The sequence below is a fragment of the Hyla sarda genome, chromosome 4, assembly GCF_029499605.1.
Source record: "Hyla sarda isolate aHylSar1 chromosome 4, aHylSar1.hap1, whole genome shotgun sequence".
NCBI classification, from domain to species: Eukaryota; Metazoa; Chordata; class Amphibia; order Anura; family Hylidae; genus Hyla; species Hyla sarda.
Window position 1 is genome coordinate 203,827,359 of NC_079192.1, and position 17,856 is coordinate 203,845,214.

Genomic DNA, 17,856 nt, shown 5'->3' on the forward strand with positions numbered 1-17,856 from the left:
TTACAGATTAGACATTCTTATATGTCAACAAACTATATGTCATCAAAATAACAGAAAACAAAAAATGACATCTGCAAAAGTTTGGTCACCCTACAGAGTTAATATCTTGTACTGCCCCCTTTGGCAAACACTTGTAAACGCTTTTTGTAGCCAGCCAAGAGTCTTTCAATTCTTGTTTGAGATATCTTTGCCCATTCTTCCTTACAATAGTCTTCCAGTTCTTTGAGATTTCTGGGCTGTCTGTCACGCACTGCTCTTTTAAGGTCTATCCATAGATTTTCAATTATGTTGAGGTCAGGAGATTGTGAAGGCCATGGCAAAACCTTCAGTTTACGCCTCTTGATGTAATCCCCGTGCATTTCGAGTTGTGTATAGGATCATTATCCATTTGTAGAAGCAATCCTCACTTTAACTTCAGCTTTTTCACAGATGGCATCAAGTTAGCATCCAAAATTTGCTGAAATTTTATTGAATCCATTTTTCCTTCCACTCGTGAGATGTTCCCTGTGCCACTGGCTGCAATACAACCCCAAAGCATGATTGATCCACCCCCATGCTTAAAAGTTGGACAGAGGTTCTTTTAATTAAATTATGCTCCCCTTCTTCTCCAAACGTACCTTTGCTCACTTCGGCCAAAAAGTAAAATTTTAACCTCATCGGTACACAGAACTTGTTTCCAAAATGCACCAGGCTTGTCTATATGTTAATTTGCAAAGTTCAAACGCTGATTTTTGTGGTGAAGACGTAGAAGAGGTTTTCTTCTGATGACTCTTCCATGAAGACCATATTTGTACAAGTATCTCTTTATAGTGGAATAGTGTACCACAACTCCAGTGTCTGCCAGATCTTTCTGAAGGGATAGTGCAGTCAAACGTGGGTTTTGAATTGTTTTTCTCACAATCCTGCAAGCTGTTCTGTCTGATGGTTTTCTTGGTCTTCAAGATCTTGCTTTATCTTCCACTGTTCCTGATGACTGCCATTTCTTAATTACATTCCGAACAGAGGATATAGACATCTGAAAACGTTTTGCTATCTTCTTATAGCCTTCTCCAGCTTTGTGAGCGTCAACTATTTTCAGTTTCAGATTTCTAGACAACTGCTTAGAAGAACCCATGGTGCTGATTGTTGGGGCAAGGTCAGATGAGTCTGGGCATTTAAAACCTTTGAGATTGACATCACCTGGTCTTCCCAGATGATGATTGAGAACAATCCATGACACTGGCAGGTCTCAGCTTTGCAAAGGGGGCAGTGCATGCTATAAATTCTGCAGGGTGCCAAACTTTTGCAGACGCCATTTTTTTTATTTTCTTTTATTTTGAAAGTGTAAATGATGGAAATAAAATCAACTTTTGTTGACATATTATAAGAATGTCTAATCTGTAATTTGATGCCTTTTGGAGATTTTTCCATCTTTCCTTGGCATCTTTATGCACATTAATACAAATTTTTACCTTGGGTGCCCAAACTTTTGATCCCCACTGTAATGTCACACCAAACTCCAAAAACGTGCTGGACAAAATTATTGGCACCCTTTCAAATTTGTGGAAAAATAAGATTGTTTCAAGCATGTGATGCTCCTTTAAACTCACCTGGGGCAAGTTACAGGTGTGGGCAACATAAAAAATCACACATGAAAGCGGATAAAAAGGAGAGAAGTTCACTTAGTCTTTGCATTGTGTGTCTGTGTGTGCCACACTAATCATTGACAACAGAAAGAGGAGAAGAGAACTGTCTGTGGACTTGAGAACCAAAAATCTCCAGAGATCTAGATTTGCCTTTGTCCACAGTGCGCAACATTATCAAGAGGTTTGCAACCCATGGCACTGTAGTTAATCTCCCTGGGCGTGGACAGAAGAGAAAAATTGATGAAAGGTGTCAATGCAGAATAGTCCGGATGGTGTATAAGCAGCCCCAAACAAGTTCTAAAGATATTCAAGCTGTCCTGCAGGCTCAGGGAGCATCAGTGTCAGCACAAACTATCCGTCGACATTTAATTGAAATTAAACGCTATTGCAGCAGACCCAGGAAGACCCCACTGCTGACACAGAGACATAAAAAGCAAGACTACATTTTGCCAAAATGAACTTGAGTAAGCGAAAATCCTTCTGGGAAAACGTTTTGTGGACAGATGAGACCAAGATAGAGCTTTTTGGTAAAGCACATCATTCTACTGTTTACCAAAAACTGAATGAGACCTACAAAGAAAAGAATACACTACCTACAGTGAAATATGGTGGAGGTTCATTGATGTTTTGGGGTTGTTTTGCTGCCTCTGGCACTGGGTGCCTTGAATGTGTGCAAGGCATCATGAAATCTGAGGATTACCAACGGATTTTGGGTCACACTGTACAGCCCAGTGTCAGAAAGCTGGGTTTGCGTCCGAGATCTTGGGTCTTCCAGTAGGACAATGACCCCAAACATATGTCAAAAAGCCCCCAGAAATGGATGGCAACAAAGCGCTGGAGAGTTCTGAAGTGGCCAGCAATGAGTACAGATCTAAATCCCATTGAACACCTGTGGAGAGATCTTAAAATTGCTGTTGGGAAAAGGCGCCCTTCCAATAAGAGAGACCTGGAGCAGTTTGCTAAGGAAGAGTGGTCCAACATTCCGGCTGAGAGGTGTAAGAAGCTTATTGATGGTTATAGGAAGCGACTGATTTCAGTTATTCTTTCCAAAGGGTGTGCAACCAAATATTAAGTTAAGGGTGCCAATAATTTTGTCCAGCCCATTTTTGGAGTTTGGTGTGACACTATGTTCAATTAGCCTTTTTTCCTCCTTTTTTTGGTTTAGTTCCAATACACACTAAGGGAATAAACGTGTATAGCAAAACATGTGTTACTGTAATGCTTTTCTGTGAGAAATACTTCATTTTCTTGAAGAATTTCAGGAGTGCCAACATTTAAGGCCATGACTGTATAATGGGGCACAGAAGCTGTTTGGAGGTCCAATAACTTTGTTGCTCAGAGGTCTTTACTGGTTTTGATCTGTCCCCTGGAAGAAACAAACATATAAAACTCCATTCTATAAATTACATATATAACAAATTACTGAATTGATTAATATAACAGTATTTTAGTTATTAATTTTGCTTGTAGAGTTTTATCCACTTCCACATGGATTAATAGGTGCCTCTCCCTGTTACAAAAATTAAGATTAGAAAGTTAAGATTAACTAGCATTTACATACATTTTTTTGCCACCCTCCGTTGAACAGAATAATGTTCAATGGTTATACACTGTTACCCATTAACAGTACATAAAGGAAGATTTATCAAAACCTGTCCAGAGGAAAAGTTGCTGAGTTGCCCATAGCAACCAAATCTGATTGCTTCCTTAATGTTTCAGAGGCCTTTTGAAAAAGAAGAGAAGCAATCTGGTTGCTATGGACGACTCAGCAACTTATCCTCTGGACAGATATTAATAAATCTCTTCCATAGTGTTTTAGCATTGTGTTAAATTCATATCACTAAAGCATTCATGTGTCTATAGTAGAGATGAGCGAACTTACAGTAAATTCGATTAGTCACGAACTTCTCGGCTCCTAGGACTGTATCCACCTTTTCCAGCCCACGGGAGCACCTGAAAGCTGAACTAATTTATGCAGGATAAGTCATCAACTGCTGAGCCGAGAAGTTCGTGACGAATCAAATTTACTATAAGTTCGCTCATCTCTAGTCTATAGTTTAAAAATGAACCACTTTAAGCTTACTTCTAATACAGAAGTCTTAGATTCTGTATACATTTTTTCTTTTTCTTTTTTTTTTTTTATTCATGCCAGCAGTAAATAATGAAGTTTTACATTTTTTGTAAACCATTTGGTCATCATTGGCTTAGTCATAATAAGAATAATGAGACTCATTAGTTACTTATGTCATTGTCATTCACCTACTCATGGAATTCAGTTGTAACTAACCAGTGATCACCAGATTGTGTGTACGTGATACAATCACTGTACCTAGAGTAACAATAAAGCCTTAAAAGGAATGTATAACCCTAGCCACTAATTAACAAAACGAGCTTCATGACTTGTATTGTAAAACACTTTTCTCTTCCACTTGTCATGAGCTGATGGCCACCTAGACTGACCGATTACCCTATACCCTCCACTCTGCCCTTGGAATTCTCATTTGTTTTCATGAACCTTCACATTAACAAGGTTGTTACGGGTGTAGGGTCCTTTTACATGTGCAACTTTGTAAAAATTGAATGTTGATATAAACGCTTTAGAAGGTCATTAGCGTTAGAGACATGCATTTATTTATATCACTGTCACTTGTCTGTGCTCCTCTTGTCTCCTCTGTTTCACTTACATTTACCTATTTATACAATAATATTTAGGTCCTTATAAAAATATTTTCCCCAATATTCACTGTGTAAAAGACCACTTAGGCTTTTTTATTTTAACTTACTGTGAAGACAAAAATTTAAATATTTTTTAGAGGGACTCTACATGGCTTAAAAATGCTTACTGGGGTTAGGGGTTAAGGGTTAGGCTGTCACCATAGTCATTTGGCAGTAGCTTATTTTCAAAAAACAAATGGACTGGTAGTTGAAATTCAACCTGCCCGATCCTTCTCTTCCCTAACATCATGGCCAAGAGGCCCCTATACACATAAGACAATCAGCCAAAATTTCCAATTGTTTTGCCTATACATTTCTTTTAATATTCTGTACATTTTATGTGCAAGTATACAGACAAGTATGTTGCTCCAGATCTCTGTATAATATGTTGCCTAACTGCTTTTTTTGATGGTATTGTAGGACAAAAAAGAGTAGCAGACTACTGTGCAAGAAAGAACACTTTTTAATAATGACTTTGCACCAGTTTTCTAATACTGTGTTAGGGCAAATAAAAAAAATGCAACAAGAAAAATGGATCTGCTCAGAAATGCATTGTCATCTATGGGGATGGCAATGCAGTCCACGTGGTCATAGCTCTGACTGTTGTCGACACTGGCCCTCGAGATTTCCCAGGGGAGATTTTGTTCATGTGAACTCGGCCTAATACTTTTCTGTTAACTTCAATACATGAATCATCTGATTTGTAGAACATGTATCATTCTTTGTAACACCCATTTCATATTGTATATAAAATGAATTGCCTGAGTTGCACTATTGTAGTTTATAAAGCATTCCACAGCAGACATTACAACTTCTAGCAGTGACCATCCTTATTCCTTAGTAATGGTATGACAAGAAGGTGTATACTTTTACCATGTCACGTCTTGCTGTGAGTTATTTCTTTTTTTAATTTTGTTTTTCATTAGGATGATGAAAACCTGAAATACCTTACAAATGAAGAGAAGAATGCCCTTATGTTCTTGGAAGAAACATTAGATGCTTTTGAAGATGACCTTGAAGAACCACCTCTTTCTGCCAATTCAAGTATTGGCTACTACTCCCCAAGGTCTACAGAAGATAGCCACTCTGACACTGAAGACATCATTGATCTCGTCCAGACTGAGCTTAACCACGTGGGGATTTCACCAGAAGGTAGGCTGTTGGATACTTCTTAAATTAAAGGGGTTGTCCAAGTACGAAGCATTTTTATATGTCAATGGAGCTGTAGGGAACATAACAAAGAGGTTGCACTTACTCAGCCCACTTCCCCACCTCTGCTGGTTTCCCCAGTGTCCAGTCTCTGCTGCAGTCCCCAATCCCACTGACTTTTTGTCTGCATGGAAAGTCAGTGGGATAAGTAAAGAAATGGAATGCGGAAACAAAGTAGTTGGGGGGCAGTATACTGTTACTGTTATGTTCCCTGTAGCCCCAGCAACATATAAAAATGCTTCCTACCCAACAACTCTTTTAACTTTGTATTCTTTCAACATTTAGTAATATTAAATGGTTTATTCAGCTCTTTTAAACAAAAAGTATTGATGGTTACCCAATTTACTGTTATTACTAGTATATTTCTAACATTCTATTAAATGGCAACAAGAAAACTTAAAGAAGCACTCCGTTATTTTCTTATTGCCCATATCATACACACTTACCGTTTCTAGTCCTACAGTGCCATTTGTTTTATTCCAGCACAGCTGCATTCATGTGTTTTATTACTCTTGTTACATGATCACCAGTCTGACTCTCACAAAGTTACTTGGCTTAATGTGGGCCAGCTAATTTCTTCTGAACTCTGTGATGTTACCATCGTCACCCCTCCCCACTCTGATTTGTATACCTCTGCTGCTGCTTTTTCTATAGATCCAGGATATATAGTAGTTATACACCTCCCCTTAGGCTGTGTTCACACTTTGCATTTTGTACTGAGTTTTTTCTGTTTTTACGATGGTTTTCCCAACATTATGGCAAAAATAATATTTTAACAAATCCTGATACATGTCATTTTTACAAGGATTTTTGAAAATGACTGCCAAAATGCAGTAACAATTTATAAAATATGCAGTAAGAATTCAGTGTATTAACACAGCCTAAATACTTTAAATCTTCATAAATACACCTCAGTTGAATAGGAAAACCCTTCAAAACTGCACATAATGTGAACTGATCTCAACTGTGTTATGAGTTTGAGTTCACCTGAGTGAACTCAAGCACTAGCAGCTTAAATATGTACCCAGCTGCAGTAATCAAACACCACTTCCAAAGCTAGAGGATTCATGGAAAACGGAGGCTCCGTGACATAATAACTTTGGGGTACACTTTCCTCTTGGCTTGTATAGGTGTATAAAATATATATATGATTATATAAATATATAAAAAAAATGTGTGTGTGTGTATATAATATAATATATATAATATATCTCCATATATCCAGCGAGTTAGATTAAATTAAAACAATTTATTAATACAACAATAGTGATATTTCTTGTGGTGTCCTTTTGTAGGGCGCTTACATCGGACTTGCCACGATAAGACTGGTAGTAGATGTACATAAATTAGAAAGTAAAAATAAAATGGGCATAAAATGTATAAGTAATAGGTGCTGGTATCCCAGTTAGGCAGATAATAGGTAGCGCTATAGGTGCATGCACGGGGATCGTGCTATGCCGGGTGGAATACAATGTCTTATGATCTGAGCAGCGATGTCTCTGTGTGGCAGCAATATGCGTTTGGGGTTTGGCCCATTGTGCCTTTTACCAGCAATGTCCTTGAGCGAGGTTACCGGGCATAGGTTTTCACCGGGGAGACGTCCGCTGGCAGGTGGGATACGTGCAATCCTGGGAGCGTGCTCTGATATAGTTTTTGCAGTCCGATGGGCGATGTCAAGTTTGCCAATACTGGGGTACAGGTGGTGGAGGTTAGACGCGTTTCGAGGTACTCATCTACCACTTTTTCAATAGCAATGCATTTACATTTTATGCCTATTTTATTTTTATTTTCTAATTTATGTACATCTACTACCAGTCTTATCGTGGTAAGTCCAATGTAAGGGCCCTACAAAGGACACTACAAGAAATATCACTGTTGTTGTTTTAATAAATTGTTTTAATCTAACGCACTGGATCTACATTATATTTATATATACATAGATATAGATATATATATAGATATATAGAGATATAGATATATATAGATATATTTTTTATACACCTATACATTGGTTTCAATCAAGCCCAGACTTGAGGAAAGTGTACCTCCACTACATACATTGTTTGCAGGTTGTATGGGATACACAACCTTTTCACATTAGTACTCTTTGGCAATAATACTATTGTCCCTATTGTCTGGTTGTAGCTACCTACACAAGTTTTACACAATAACTTTAGTGATTGAATAGCAATCCAACATGGAGCCAATATTATGCCTGATACATCAGCTAAACTGATAAGCAGAAGGCATACACAAGAACCTCTACATTATGCTGTAAAAATAGCATATGCTGCACTATGTATGCAAACATTTTTAAAAATCCAGAATGCTTCAAGTCACAGATTTCTTTTCAAATCTTTATAATTTCAATTTTTAAGTGTTTGTTAAAACCAAGGTTTTTGTCAAGTCCTTACCTCTGATCTCTGTATAGTACTAAAGATTAACTGACTCATATATAATTCTTTTTTTCTCATAGATTCTAGAGTTGAGCTAAGTAGTAGTAGCTTGAATCATAGTACCAAAGATGCTTGGACCTCACAGGCAACCATGACAGTAAGTTCTCCAATGGCTATTTCACAGATGGACTCTGAGAAGCTTTCTCCTGATCTATCAGAAGAATATTGGAAACTACATGGTGCTATTCCAACACCAGTTATTATTGCTCAAAAAATGTCAGAGAAAAAAAGCGACAGTGAAAATATGTCGCCCTTGTCGCCTAAAGCTGAAAAGTCACCGGAACCGAAAAAAAGTGTGGGAACCTCACCTATGAATGAAGGTCATTTTATATTTCCTGGATCACCAAATGCCAAATCCAATCGTTTTCCAAATAATATAATTATTAAACCAGTTGGGAAACAGTATAACAAAACTATTGCCAAAGCAGCTGTCAGTGTACAAGAACGCAAAGCTCAAGTGCTGGCTAATTTACATTGCCCTGGATTGTTTGCAGACGAAATTGATGCTAAAAATCAACTGGGGCGAAGGACTTCATTTCGAGATGTGCCATCAGAGCAGACAAGATATGAAGCATTGACCAAACTCGGGTTAGTTAAAGAAATCCCTGTTCAAGCTGATGTCCCTTCAGCTGATGTATACAAATCTCCTGTCTCAAATGGTGAGCATTCCCCCAAGATGTTGCCTCCAGAAACAAACAGAAAACATTCAAATGAGCCTGAGAGTATCAGCAAAATCTTGATGAACGAACCAAGCACCTTTGTTCCTTTAGGGAAAACTGTTCTTATAAAAGGTGAAGCAGCATCCTCTATAGAAAGGAACAAACGGCCCAGTAGCCTACAAGTTGCACATGAGAAAAAGCAAACAAATACTCATCAGGAAATCAAAAGAACTTATTCTATGCCAAGACCTGCAGGTTTATGGTCTCAAGGGATTACAGTGCAGTTTTCTGGACGTAACTCTTCAGAGGAGTCTAGAAAAGATGCTTTAAGAAGACTTGGCCTACTGTCAGGACACTGAAATATTTCCACATTTCCAGGACACTGTTGTAATTTACTGATGACTCTTATGTTGCCTGCATTATAGAGAAGGCTGATGTTTCACAAACACAAGGAACAGAACATTGATTTACAGCCAGTTATATGTACATTTGGTTTAAAGTGTATATTACTTATGTATTTTTTAGATTTTTTTTATGTAATCATATTACAGTACATATGAAGGTAGAATTACCACTACAAATGGAAGATGAATTTAGGTGTGAGGATTTTTTTTAGAGCAAAACCAATATATTTACTTATCATTGGTAACACACTGGTTAATTGATATCGTTGTTTTAACTGTGATTTTTATTTCCCTGAGAGCAATAACGATAATCTATAAATACCATGTTAAATATGTTTCTATTTATTAAATATATTTGCATCCCATTGTAAACTTAATAAGATGTGTAAGGCTAGGTTTCCACACAGGTTCTTTTCTGGCGTTTGGCTCAAAAACTGCAGTGTCAGTTTTCCAAAAAAAGTCAGAAGTGGATCCAGCAGGAAGAAGTATAAATTCTTCCCTTATATTTCCGATTTCTTTTAAATACACTACTGCAGTGGCAGTTTTCCAAAATCACTAGGAAAAAAAATCTGTGTGGAAACCTAGCCTAATGGTGCTTAGAGTTGAATGCATTCTAATGAGGTTTATGGCACTTTCTAATTCCCAAGAAACATCCAGTGACTCTTTCAATCTGTGAAATCAATTGAATGTGTTAGGCCGGGTTCACCCGATAAGTCTATTCTTTCTGCGGATGCCAGAATCAGGATTTCTGCACACACAATTCCGCTGTGTGCACAGTGCAGTAGAATCCCCTTAAAATTCAGCACGGACATTCCGCCATGTAAACATAGCCTTAGTGCTAGAAGAAAAGCTTTTTAAGGCGCTCTTTTTGAAGTAGTTGAAGAGTATTTAAAATAATTTATAGAGTTTTCTGAATTAAACCATTATTTTTGTTTAGTATTGTTTAAAGTAAAACTTATATTATAGTTTTTGTAGTGAAAATATATAACCATATACTGTGCCATTTCTGTAGGGGATGCAAAGATTTTAGTTACAACTGGCCCATATAAGAACAAAAAACCTATGTGTTCAAGTAATGGTTAGTTATGGGTTTCCCATATGTGAGAAGTTACAGCTAAACATTTAATTTATATAAAATGTTCCAGTTGGAAAGATATTCCAAAATGTAAAGGGGGGGGGGGGGGGATGTTTGTGTTCACAGATGTTTAATATAAACTTCAACAAGGATTCCAGAATCTGAAGAATGTCGGTATTCAGATTGATTAATAATTCACTAAATGCCTCTAGCAACCTTGTGTTTAGTGAAAACACAGATCAACAGATAGGAATAATTCCATTGGAAGCATATAAGCTGGTATACATGCCCAACGACCACAAAAAGCCTTCAGGATGTCAGGGACTCTGTGACTCTACATATTTTATTCATATGACAATAAACTTCTAAAATGTTATTAAAGATTGTGAGTGATGTTTAGTTGTTTTTTATTGCATCAAATGCAATGGGATTTGTTACCTGGAACATGTTCTCTATTGATTTATGTTATTCTGGAATTTATACTAGACATACAAAGCAAAATATTGGATTATTAGTAATCTCAAAGAAACATCTTCAGGCACATACATGTCTGTGTTTACTTAATCCAGGTTAAATGTTCTATTGTGTTTCACACACTCTACCCTTTGAACACCGCACTTACAAGGCGAATATCTTTAGAAGAAGCCTTTATGAAGGTGTTCTCCCTTCGCTTTTGATATCCATGCAGTGGGCCTGTCCTTACAGATTTATTAATGAAAAACACTATAATTATTTTGACTTCACTAGCAGCATATGCGACAGGTCTGCTTTTGAGCTAGTTCTAGCTTACACTCAATTTTTAAGTAAATGTCACCATATATACAAATGACCTTTGTGTTATACATAATGTATACATGCACAGGGAGATTTATCAATATGAGTCTGTGTGCCGCCACTTCACAGCCTTTTTTTTTTTTTTTTGCTGTGTTTTTGGCTTCTGTGCGCAAAATTTATCAAAACGCTGCAAAACTTTGATATATATTGCACAAATGAAAAATTGCCTCAACTTGCTGTAGGATGTCAGTTTTCTAAGGCAAGGCAGAGGTGGTATGAATTTGCGTTTTTTTTTATGTTTGCTCAATATTTTTGTGCCTTTTGAAATTCAAAGTCACTTTTGACAAAGTTGTCTATTTTGAAATTGTGCAAAATTTTTGCGCTGAATTTCAGCCAATAAAATGTCAGGAAGGCAACGATAAATCTCCCTCTACGTTTCTTTTTCAGAGGAGTACCTAATATGTCTTTCATCATTTTCATGAAAAAGTGTTGTTGTCAACAATGGGATATGGATTGTTATTGTATTGTTACATATATATATTAAATTTGAGTAGCCATATTAGTCCAGTGATGCAGATGCAAATCAAAAAAGTTGCAGTATCTTGTAATACCTTTTTTATTGGACTAACAGAATTTTGTAGAGACAAGCTTTCGGGATTCCTCCCTTTATCAAGTCCAAAGTAAATCTACTTATGACTTGATAAAGGGAGGAATCCCGAAAGCTTGTCTCTACAATATCCTGTTAGTCCAATAAAAAAGGTATTACAAGATACTGCAACATTTTTTTATTTGCATATGTATATATATGTATAATATATATAAGAATTAAAGGATCCCCTGGTCAAAAATAAGGGATCAAATAACAGAATTGCATAATCCCCAGTCAAAATTATTATTTTTTTTTAACTCTAATGCCATTTTAAACTGTGAAATTATTTAAACAATGATTTTCATAAATATATCGAATAATTTAGTAGGAAAACCAAAAACAATTAAAACAATGTTTTGTTCAATTTTTTTATCAATCAACTATAGCCTTTATTATATTCAATAAAATATGCCTTTTCAGAATGAGATATTAGTTTGTATTTGTTTGGGGATGTTGACCTTACAACCACAAAGTTAGGGAATTTGCCCTTTTTACTGTTATAAACCAACTGTTTTGGTTTAATGCAAAAGTATATAATATATAACTTTTAAATTGTGGTCCTATATGCCAATAAATCAAGAAAACTGTTTTGTGTCTTTAAAGGGGTTATCCAGGAATAGAAACACAGAGCTAATTTCTTCATAAAACAGCACTACCCCTGTCCTCAGGTTGTGTGTGGTATTACAACTTGGCTCCATTCGCCTCAATAGATAGTACCTGCAATACTACATACAACCTGAGGACAGGGGTGTTACTGTTTTTGGAAGAAATTAGCTCTGTGTTTCTATTCCTGGATAAACCCTTTAAGTCATTGTTGGAAATGGCAACTATGTTAAATATTCAAGAAAGATCATGAGATTGTCAGACACTGATATTTCCCATGTTGACGTTTCGACTAGCAGTTACCATAGAGCCATGTTAAATCACATTATTAGCATCTGTGAATAAGTACCATATCTGACCAGTCTCTGTTAGGTTACTAAGTATAAATTGATCTTTCATAATGTTTGTTGACATATGGTGTATAGTGTATTTTACAAGTGCTTACACACCTCTGAGTGACATATAAGGGGTGGTGTTTTATTACTAATAGCAGTTAGTGCTATGGGTAGCCATATAAAAACTTTACTTGGTGAAAAAAATATTTACAGTTTTCTTAATTATTTTTGTGGATAATCTGGACATATTAGTAATGCGGTTTGGTGAGCAAATAAAATGTGGGATTTGGCCAAACTGAATTGGATGTGCCAGATTATTGCTAATATCATTTCCCCTTATCAGCATTGAGTTTGCTTTCTTACTATTAGTTTTTTTTCCCATAATATAATTTAGTCTTGGCCTAAACACAGGTCTAAGGACCCGACATGTACAGAATCACATCGCTCTACAGTATGATCCTATTAGGTAGGGGCAATAATACCCATGGTCTGGGCATAATAAGGGCACAGCAATATGTGCATATTTGCTTTTATGAAGCTGGTTTATTTGTTATAAAGGCTAAATAACCATTTGGCCACAAGGGTTTACACTGTGGTGACAGAAAAAATTCTGCATAATAAATGAACTTATGTTTTCCTCTCTTGCTGCCCGTGCTCACTGACTTTAGTAAAGCAGATAGCGGATGGTTTGTTCTCAGAGCTGGGAGTCGGAGGAATTTCAGGGATTTTGGTTGCCATGACAAAGTAAAAAAGGAATGTGTTGGAAAACTAAAATAATCAAGTTTTGCGAGGGGCAGCTTCATTGTGAAGCTTCTTGCTTTAAAGGGGTTATCCAGGAAAAAACTTTTTTATAGATATATATCAACTGGCTCCAGAAAGTTAAGCAGATTTGTAAATTACTTCTATTAAAAAATCTTAATCCTTTCAGTACTTATGAGCTGCTGAAGTTGAGTTGTTCTTTTCTGTCTAAGTGCTCTCTGATGACACCTGTCTCGGGAACTGTCCAGAGTAGAAGCAAATCCCCATAGCAAACTTCTTCTACTGCAGTTCCCGAGACAAGCAGAGGTGTCAGCAGAGAGCACTGTTGCCAGACAGAAAATAACTCAATTTCGGCAGCTGATAATTATTGAAAGGAATACGTTTTTTTTTTTAATAGAAGTAATTTTCAAATCTGTTTAACTTTCTAAAGCCAGTTGATATGAAAAATAAAGTTTTTTCCTGGAATACCCCTTTTAATGTACTGTATATGTAAAGTTTACAGTAGAATGTTAAATGTATTTCTTATTTATTTATGTAGATAAGCATTTTTTTTTTCTTTCAATAGTTTTTTTTATTGAATTTTACCAAAATAGAAAAACAAACATGTATAAAGGACAGGCCCAGCTGTCAACTTATTATTTTACGATAACAATAACAGCAAACAGTTGTTTACTGCATATAGGAAGACTTGATTGTCGATTCAATCTTACATATAAGATAGGCAGTTGTTTAACCAAACCAAAAGGAAAACAGAAATAAAAAGACTAAAGTAAAATAAATAAAAATAAAGGAAATATAACATCTCCGAGATAACTTACATAGTAGAATGCGTGCGTACCAATAATGTTATGTATATATATATATTAAGATAGATAAGCATTTTTTATTGTTCCACTTTTACGAACTTCTTTCAAATAAGAACTACTCAGCCATCCTTTGATAACTGTGCCTTCATCTCTTCCATACATTTAGACTTGTTCCAAAAAAGGGTCAGAAAACATTGGCCCTGTTTTCTTTGTGGGTTTTTGTCCACAACAGATCTTTTTCCCTACATTTTGCACTTTTCCCTACACTTTGCTTTTTTCCACATGCTCTGATTTGTCAGATTTTCCTCAGCTGAAATCCAACAAATTTTTTGTGGAAACCTTAGTAAATATGTTGTGATTTTTCAAAAATGTCGGGAACACGCCCCTTTTTGATGACCACGCCCCCTTTCCCACAGGGGCTATTCCCCTTTTCAGGGGTTTCTCAGTAAGATGGAGAGTTTGTCGGGTCTTTTTAAAATTCTGGCGCACATTCTGGTGCAGACAGCATTTCTGACGCAATGTGCCAGAATCTGGCGCACAACCCGACAAAACAGGCTGGGTTTACAATAGTAAATCAGGGCCGTTGTGTGAATTTATCTTCAACTGGTGTCAGAAAATTAAACCGATTTGTAAATCTATTTAAAAATCTTAATTCTTCCAGTACTTATCAGCTGCTGTATGCTCCAGAGGAAGTTCTGGCCAGAGCAGAGTAGGTTTTCTATAGGGTTTTGCTCCTTCTCTGGACAGTTCCTAACATGGACAGAGGTGTCAGCTGAAAGCACTGTAGTCAGACAGAAAATAAATCCAAAATAAATTATGTGGAGCTCACAAACAAAACACGAGGTTAACTGTGGCCCTCTCACCCAGTAAAGAGGGGAAAAAAAGGAATAATCAAATAATAAGTCACAGTCCTCAGTGTATCACCTACAAGAGGTGTATGATGGAATTGATACCAGCCTGAATAGTGGTGAAAAAGTTGTGTTTAATAATCGCCTAATCTACACAAAATAATGCCACATAAAAATTGCAATATACAAATAGTCCGCAGGGCCCTTGCGGTGATAAAAAAAAAATGGCCAATCTAAAAATAGGATAATAAAAAGAAGAAAAGAAAATCCCAATGAAAAAGGAATCCCAGTAAACATCAGTAATACTGAATAAATCGGGAGAAGATGTCCACCTGTAACAAAAGTAACGTCCACCTGTAACAAAGTCCACCTGTAACAAGAAGTAGAACCGTCCACCTAGTGGTATAAGATGAAGATGTCCACCTATGTGAATTCCACCTGAATGAGTGATAAGGTGGACAATCCTGTAGGTATCACAAGATGCAATGCCAACAAACAAGCAGTCTCCACAGTAGCGGTTATAAACTGTAATGTCCGCAATTTCACTTGCCAATAGTTGACATATTAAGGCTGAAAAAGAACTGACCAGCACCAAGTGCCACTCACCACTCCACGCCGGGGTGGTGTATCTGAGGAAGGGGTTCAGACCTAATCATTTATACCCCGAAACGCGTTTGGTGAAGGACTGCAGCAGCTACAGCGGTGTGAACCGAATTCACACAGTGCGCTTATGCACCAGACTTTTTTATTTGCAAGAAGGACAGCAAAAGGGTTAATCACCCCTCAACCACTTGTGCCACCTGGGTCAACGCAAGCACTGCCTGCAATCAAACTACATCAGACAACTACTGCCCTCCACGAACGTGGCCATCCGCTGTAACGGCAAGTCCCGGTCAGCTGACCTGCAATCACTAGCGTGCAGCCGGGAGCGACAACACAGATGCCGGCAGGCGCGCGGCTACCTGTGACTACAATCTGCCGCTAGCTAGAGCTCCGGAGGAGGTTCGCCCTGTGTAATAGGGCCAGAGAACAGCCCACAAAAAGCAAATGCTCATTCGTCAGCTGATCACATGCATATAACATAAATCGGCATTTGTTGGCCACACATCACTCTGTCATAGATACTACCCATGTAATAACCTCCGTTTATGATCTAGGAGATTGGTGCTAGTATCTTTCAGAGGGTTGGGCTGCATAATCATGCCCTTTGTTGAATCAGTGCCCAACAAACCATGCCCACACTTCCTACTGAAAGATTTTAAGCATGTTGACACTGGCTGCATGTGAGACAGTATAATGTCATATCTGTGGATGAAGAAATAGACAGGCTAAGTAACTATCAGCAACACAACTTAGTTTGTACTGCATTGACTCTTGTCTTTTGCCATTGCCGTACCTTTCACCCATTCATTCATTTTATATTGACTATAGAAAAGTCAAGCACATCATAAACAATCTCTTACTAATGTATACATGAGAACTAAGAAAATAAAGCCTTCCATGTTTGGTTGAACCATTGGTTTTCTAGGACTGTCAGTCATGTTGCATACCGGTATTTTGTGTTTTTAAAGGCTCACTTGTTGACTAGCTATAAATGTTATGAAACGTATACTACGCCTTTTATGTGCCTGTGGTTCACTATTACGGAATGTCCCTTACTTGAATGCATCACGTTCAACACTGAGATGATGTAATGGCTAAGTATCTCAAGGATAAAATATTTCTCAACTAAGTATTTGATATGTATTTGAACAAATATCCAGCAAGGTAGTTTGCAGATTAACCACACAAGGAACTATTTATGACCACAGTGTGTGTGAATCATGGATGAATTGGTTCCTTAATATAGTCATGCCATTTACTGATTATTGTGATTAACATTATTTATTGATAAATACGGAGTTAGACATTTTTCTAGTTACTTAGTAAACAAACTGATTCTTTAATAGTTATAAGCTGTATTTTAGTCTCTAAAATCTAAATCTTGGCTTCTTTTAGACTTTTTTTTATATTCCTTTTCTCTATAAAGAGGGCCAATATGTGTTATTCTACTCCTAATGCATCCTCTACTTGGTAACCTAAATGCAGATAATATACAGGAAGACATAACTGCAGAAATGAGAATCCATGGTAATAAATAGGTTTAGATAGGAGCTATATATATATATATATATGCAAAAAGATGTAGGTGGTTACAAAATGAACACTTCTTTTGGATGTGCCTTTAAACCATAGGACTAATTGTCCTGGCCACCAGGGGTGCAAAGTATCCAGAAACCCCTGACAGAGGGTTGAAAGCTTGTAATTTTGGTTTCTTTAGCAATAAAATTGTATTCTGGTGGCGCTAACATTTTTCTATTTGGACCCAAGTGCTGTAAAAATAAAACCATACTCATCTACCCCAATCTCATGCAGATGCTGTTCTGATGTTTGATGGTCTTTGAGACATCTTTTCCACCTTGATTGGAGTAACCTGTGGTAAATGAAGATGACTGGACATGATTTGGATAGACACAACCCTGTCTATAAGCCCATCTGAAATAGGGTAAAAAAAAATAATATATATATATATATATATATATATATATATATATATATATATATTTCTGCTGCACTCCCAAAAGTTCCCAAGAGCAGTGGCTTCTATAATTCCAAAATGGAAGAAGTCTGGAAGAATCAGCTGGCTGCCAGGCCAAACTAAGTAATCGGGAAAGGGTCTTGTTAAGAGAGGTCGCTCTGAGAGGAACCCAATGGCCACTCTGGCTGAGCTTAAAAAGAAAAACTTTGTCACATAAAATCCTGCATGGAGTAGGGCTAAACAAAAGCAACAAAAAGACACTCAGACTGTGACTGGGGGTTCATCTTCCAACAAGACAATAACCCTATTTACACAGCCATAACAGCCAAGTGAGTTGCTTCCATGGGAACTCTCGTTAAAA

At 37.0% G+C, this 17,856-nt stretch overlaps 1 protein-coding gene across 2 annotated transcripts in view; it reads left to right on the forward strand.

Moving 5' to 3' along the window:
• Positions 1–11,024, forward strand: part of PROSER2 (proline and serine rich 2) — a 30,317-nt gene extending 19,293 nt beyond the window's left edge. For both annotated transcript variants that reach the window (XM_056569357.1, XM_056569356.1), the window contains 2 exons: positions 5,267–5,492; positions 8,026–11,024. In XM_056569357.1, coding sequence (XP_056425332.1) covers positions 5,267–5,492; positions 8,026–9,023 — 1,224 coding nt within the window. In that variant the 3' untranslated portion in view covers positions 9,024–11,024. The remainder of the gene's footprint in view (positions 1–5,266; positions 5,493–8,025) is intronic.
• The last annotated feature ends 6,832 nt before the right edge of the window (positions 11,025–17,856 follow it).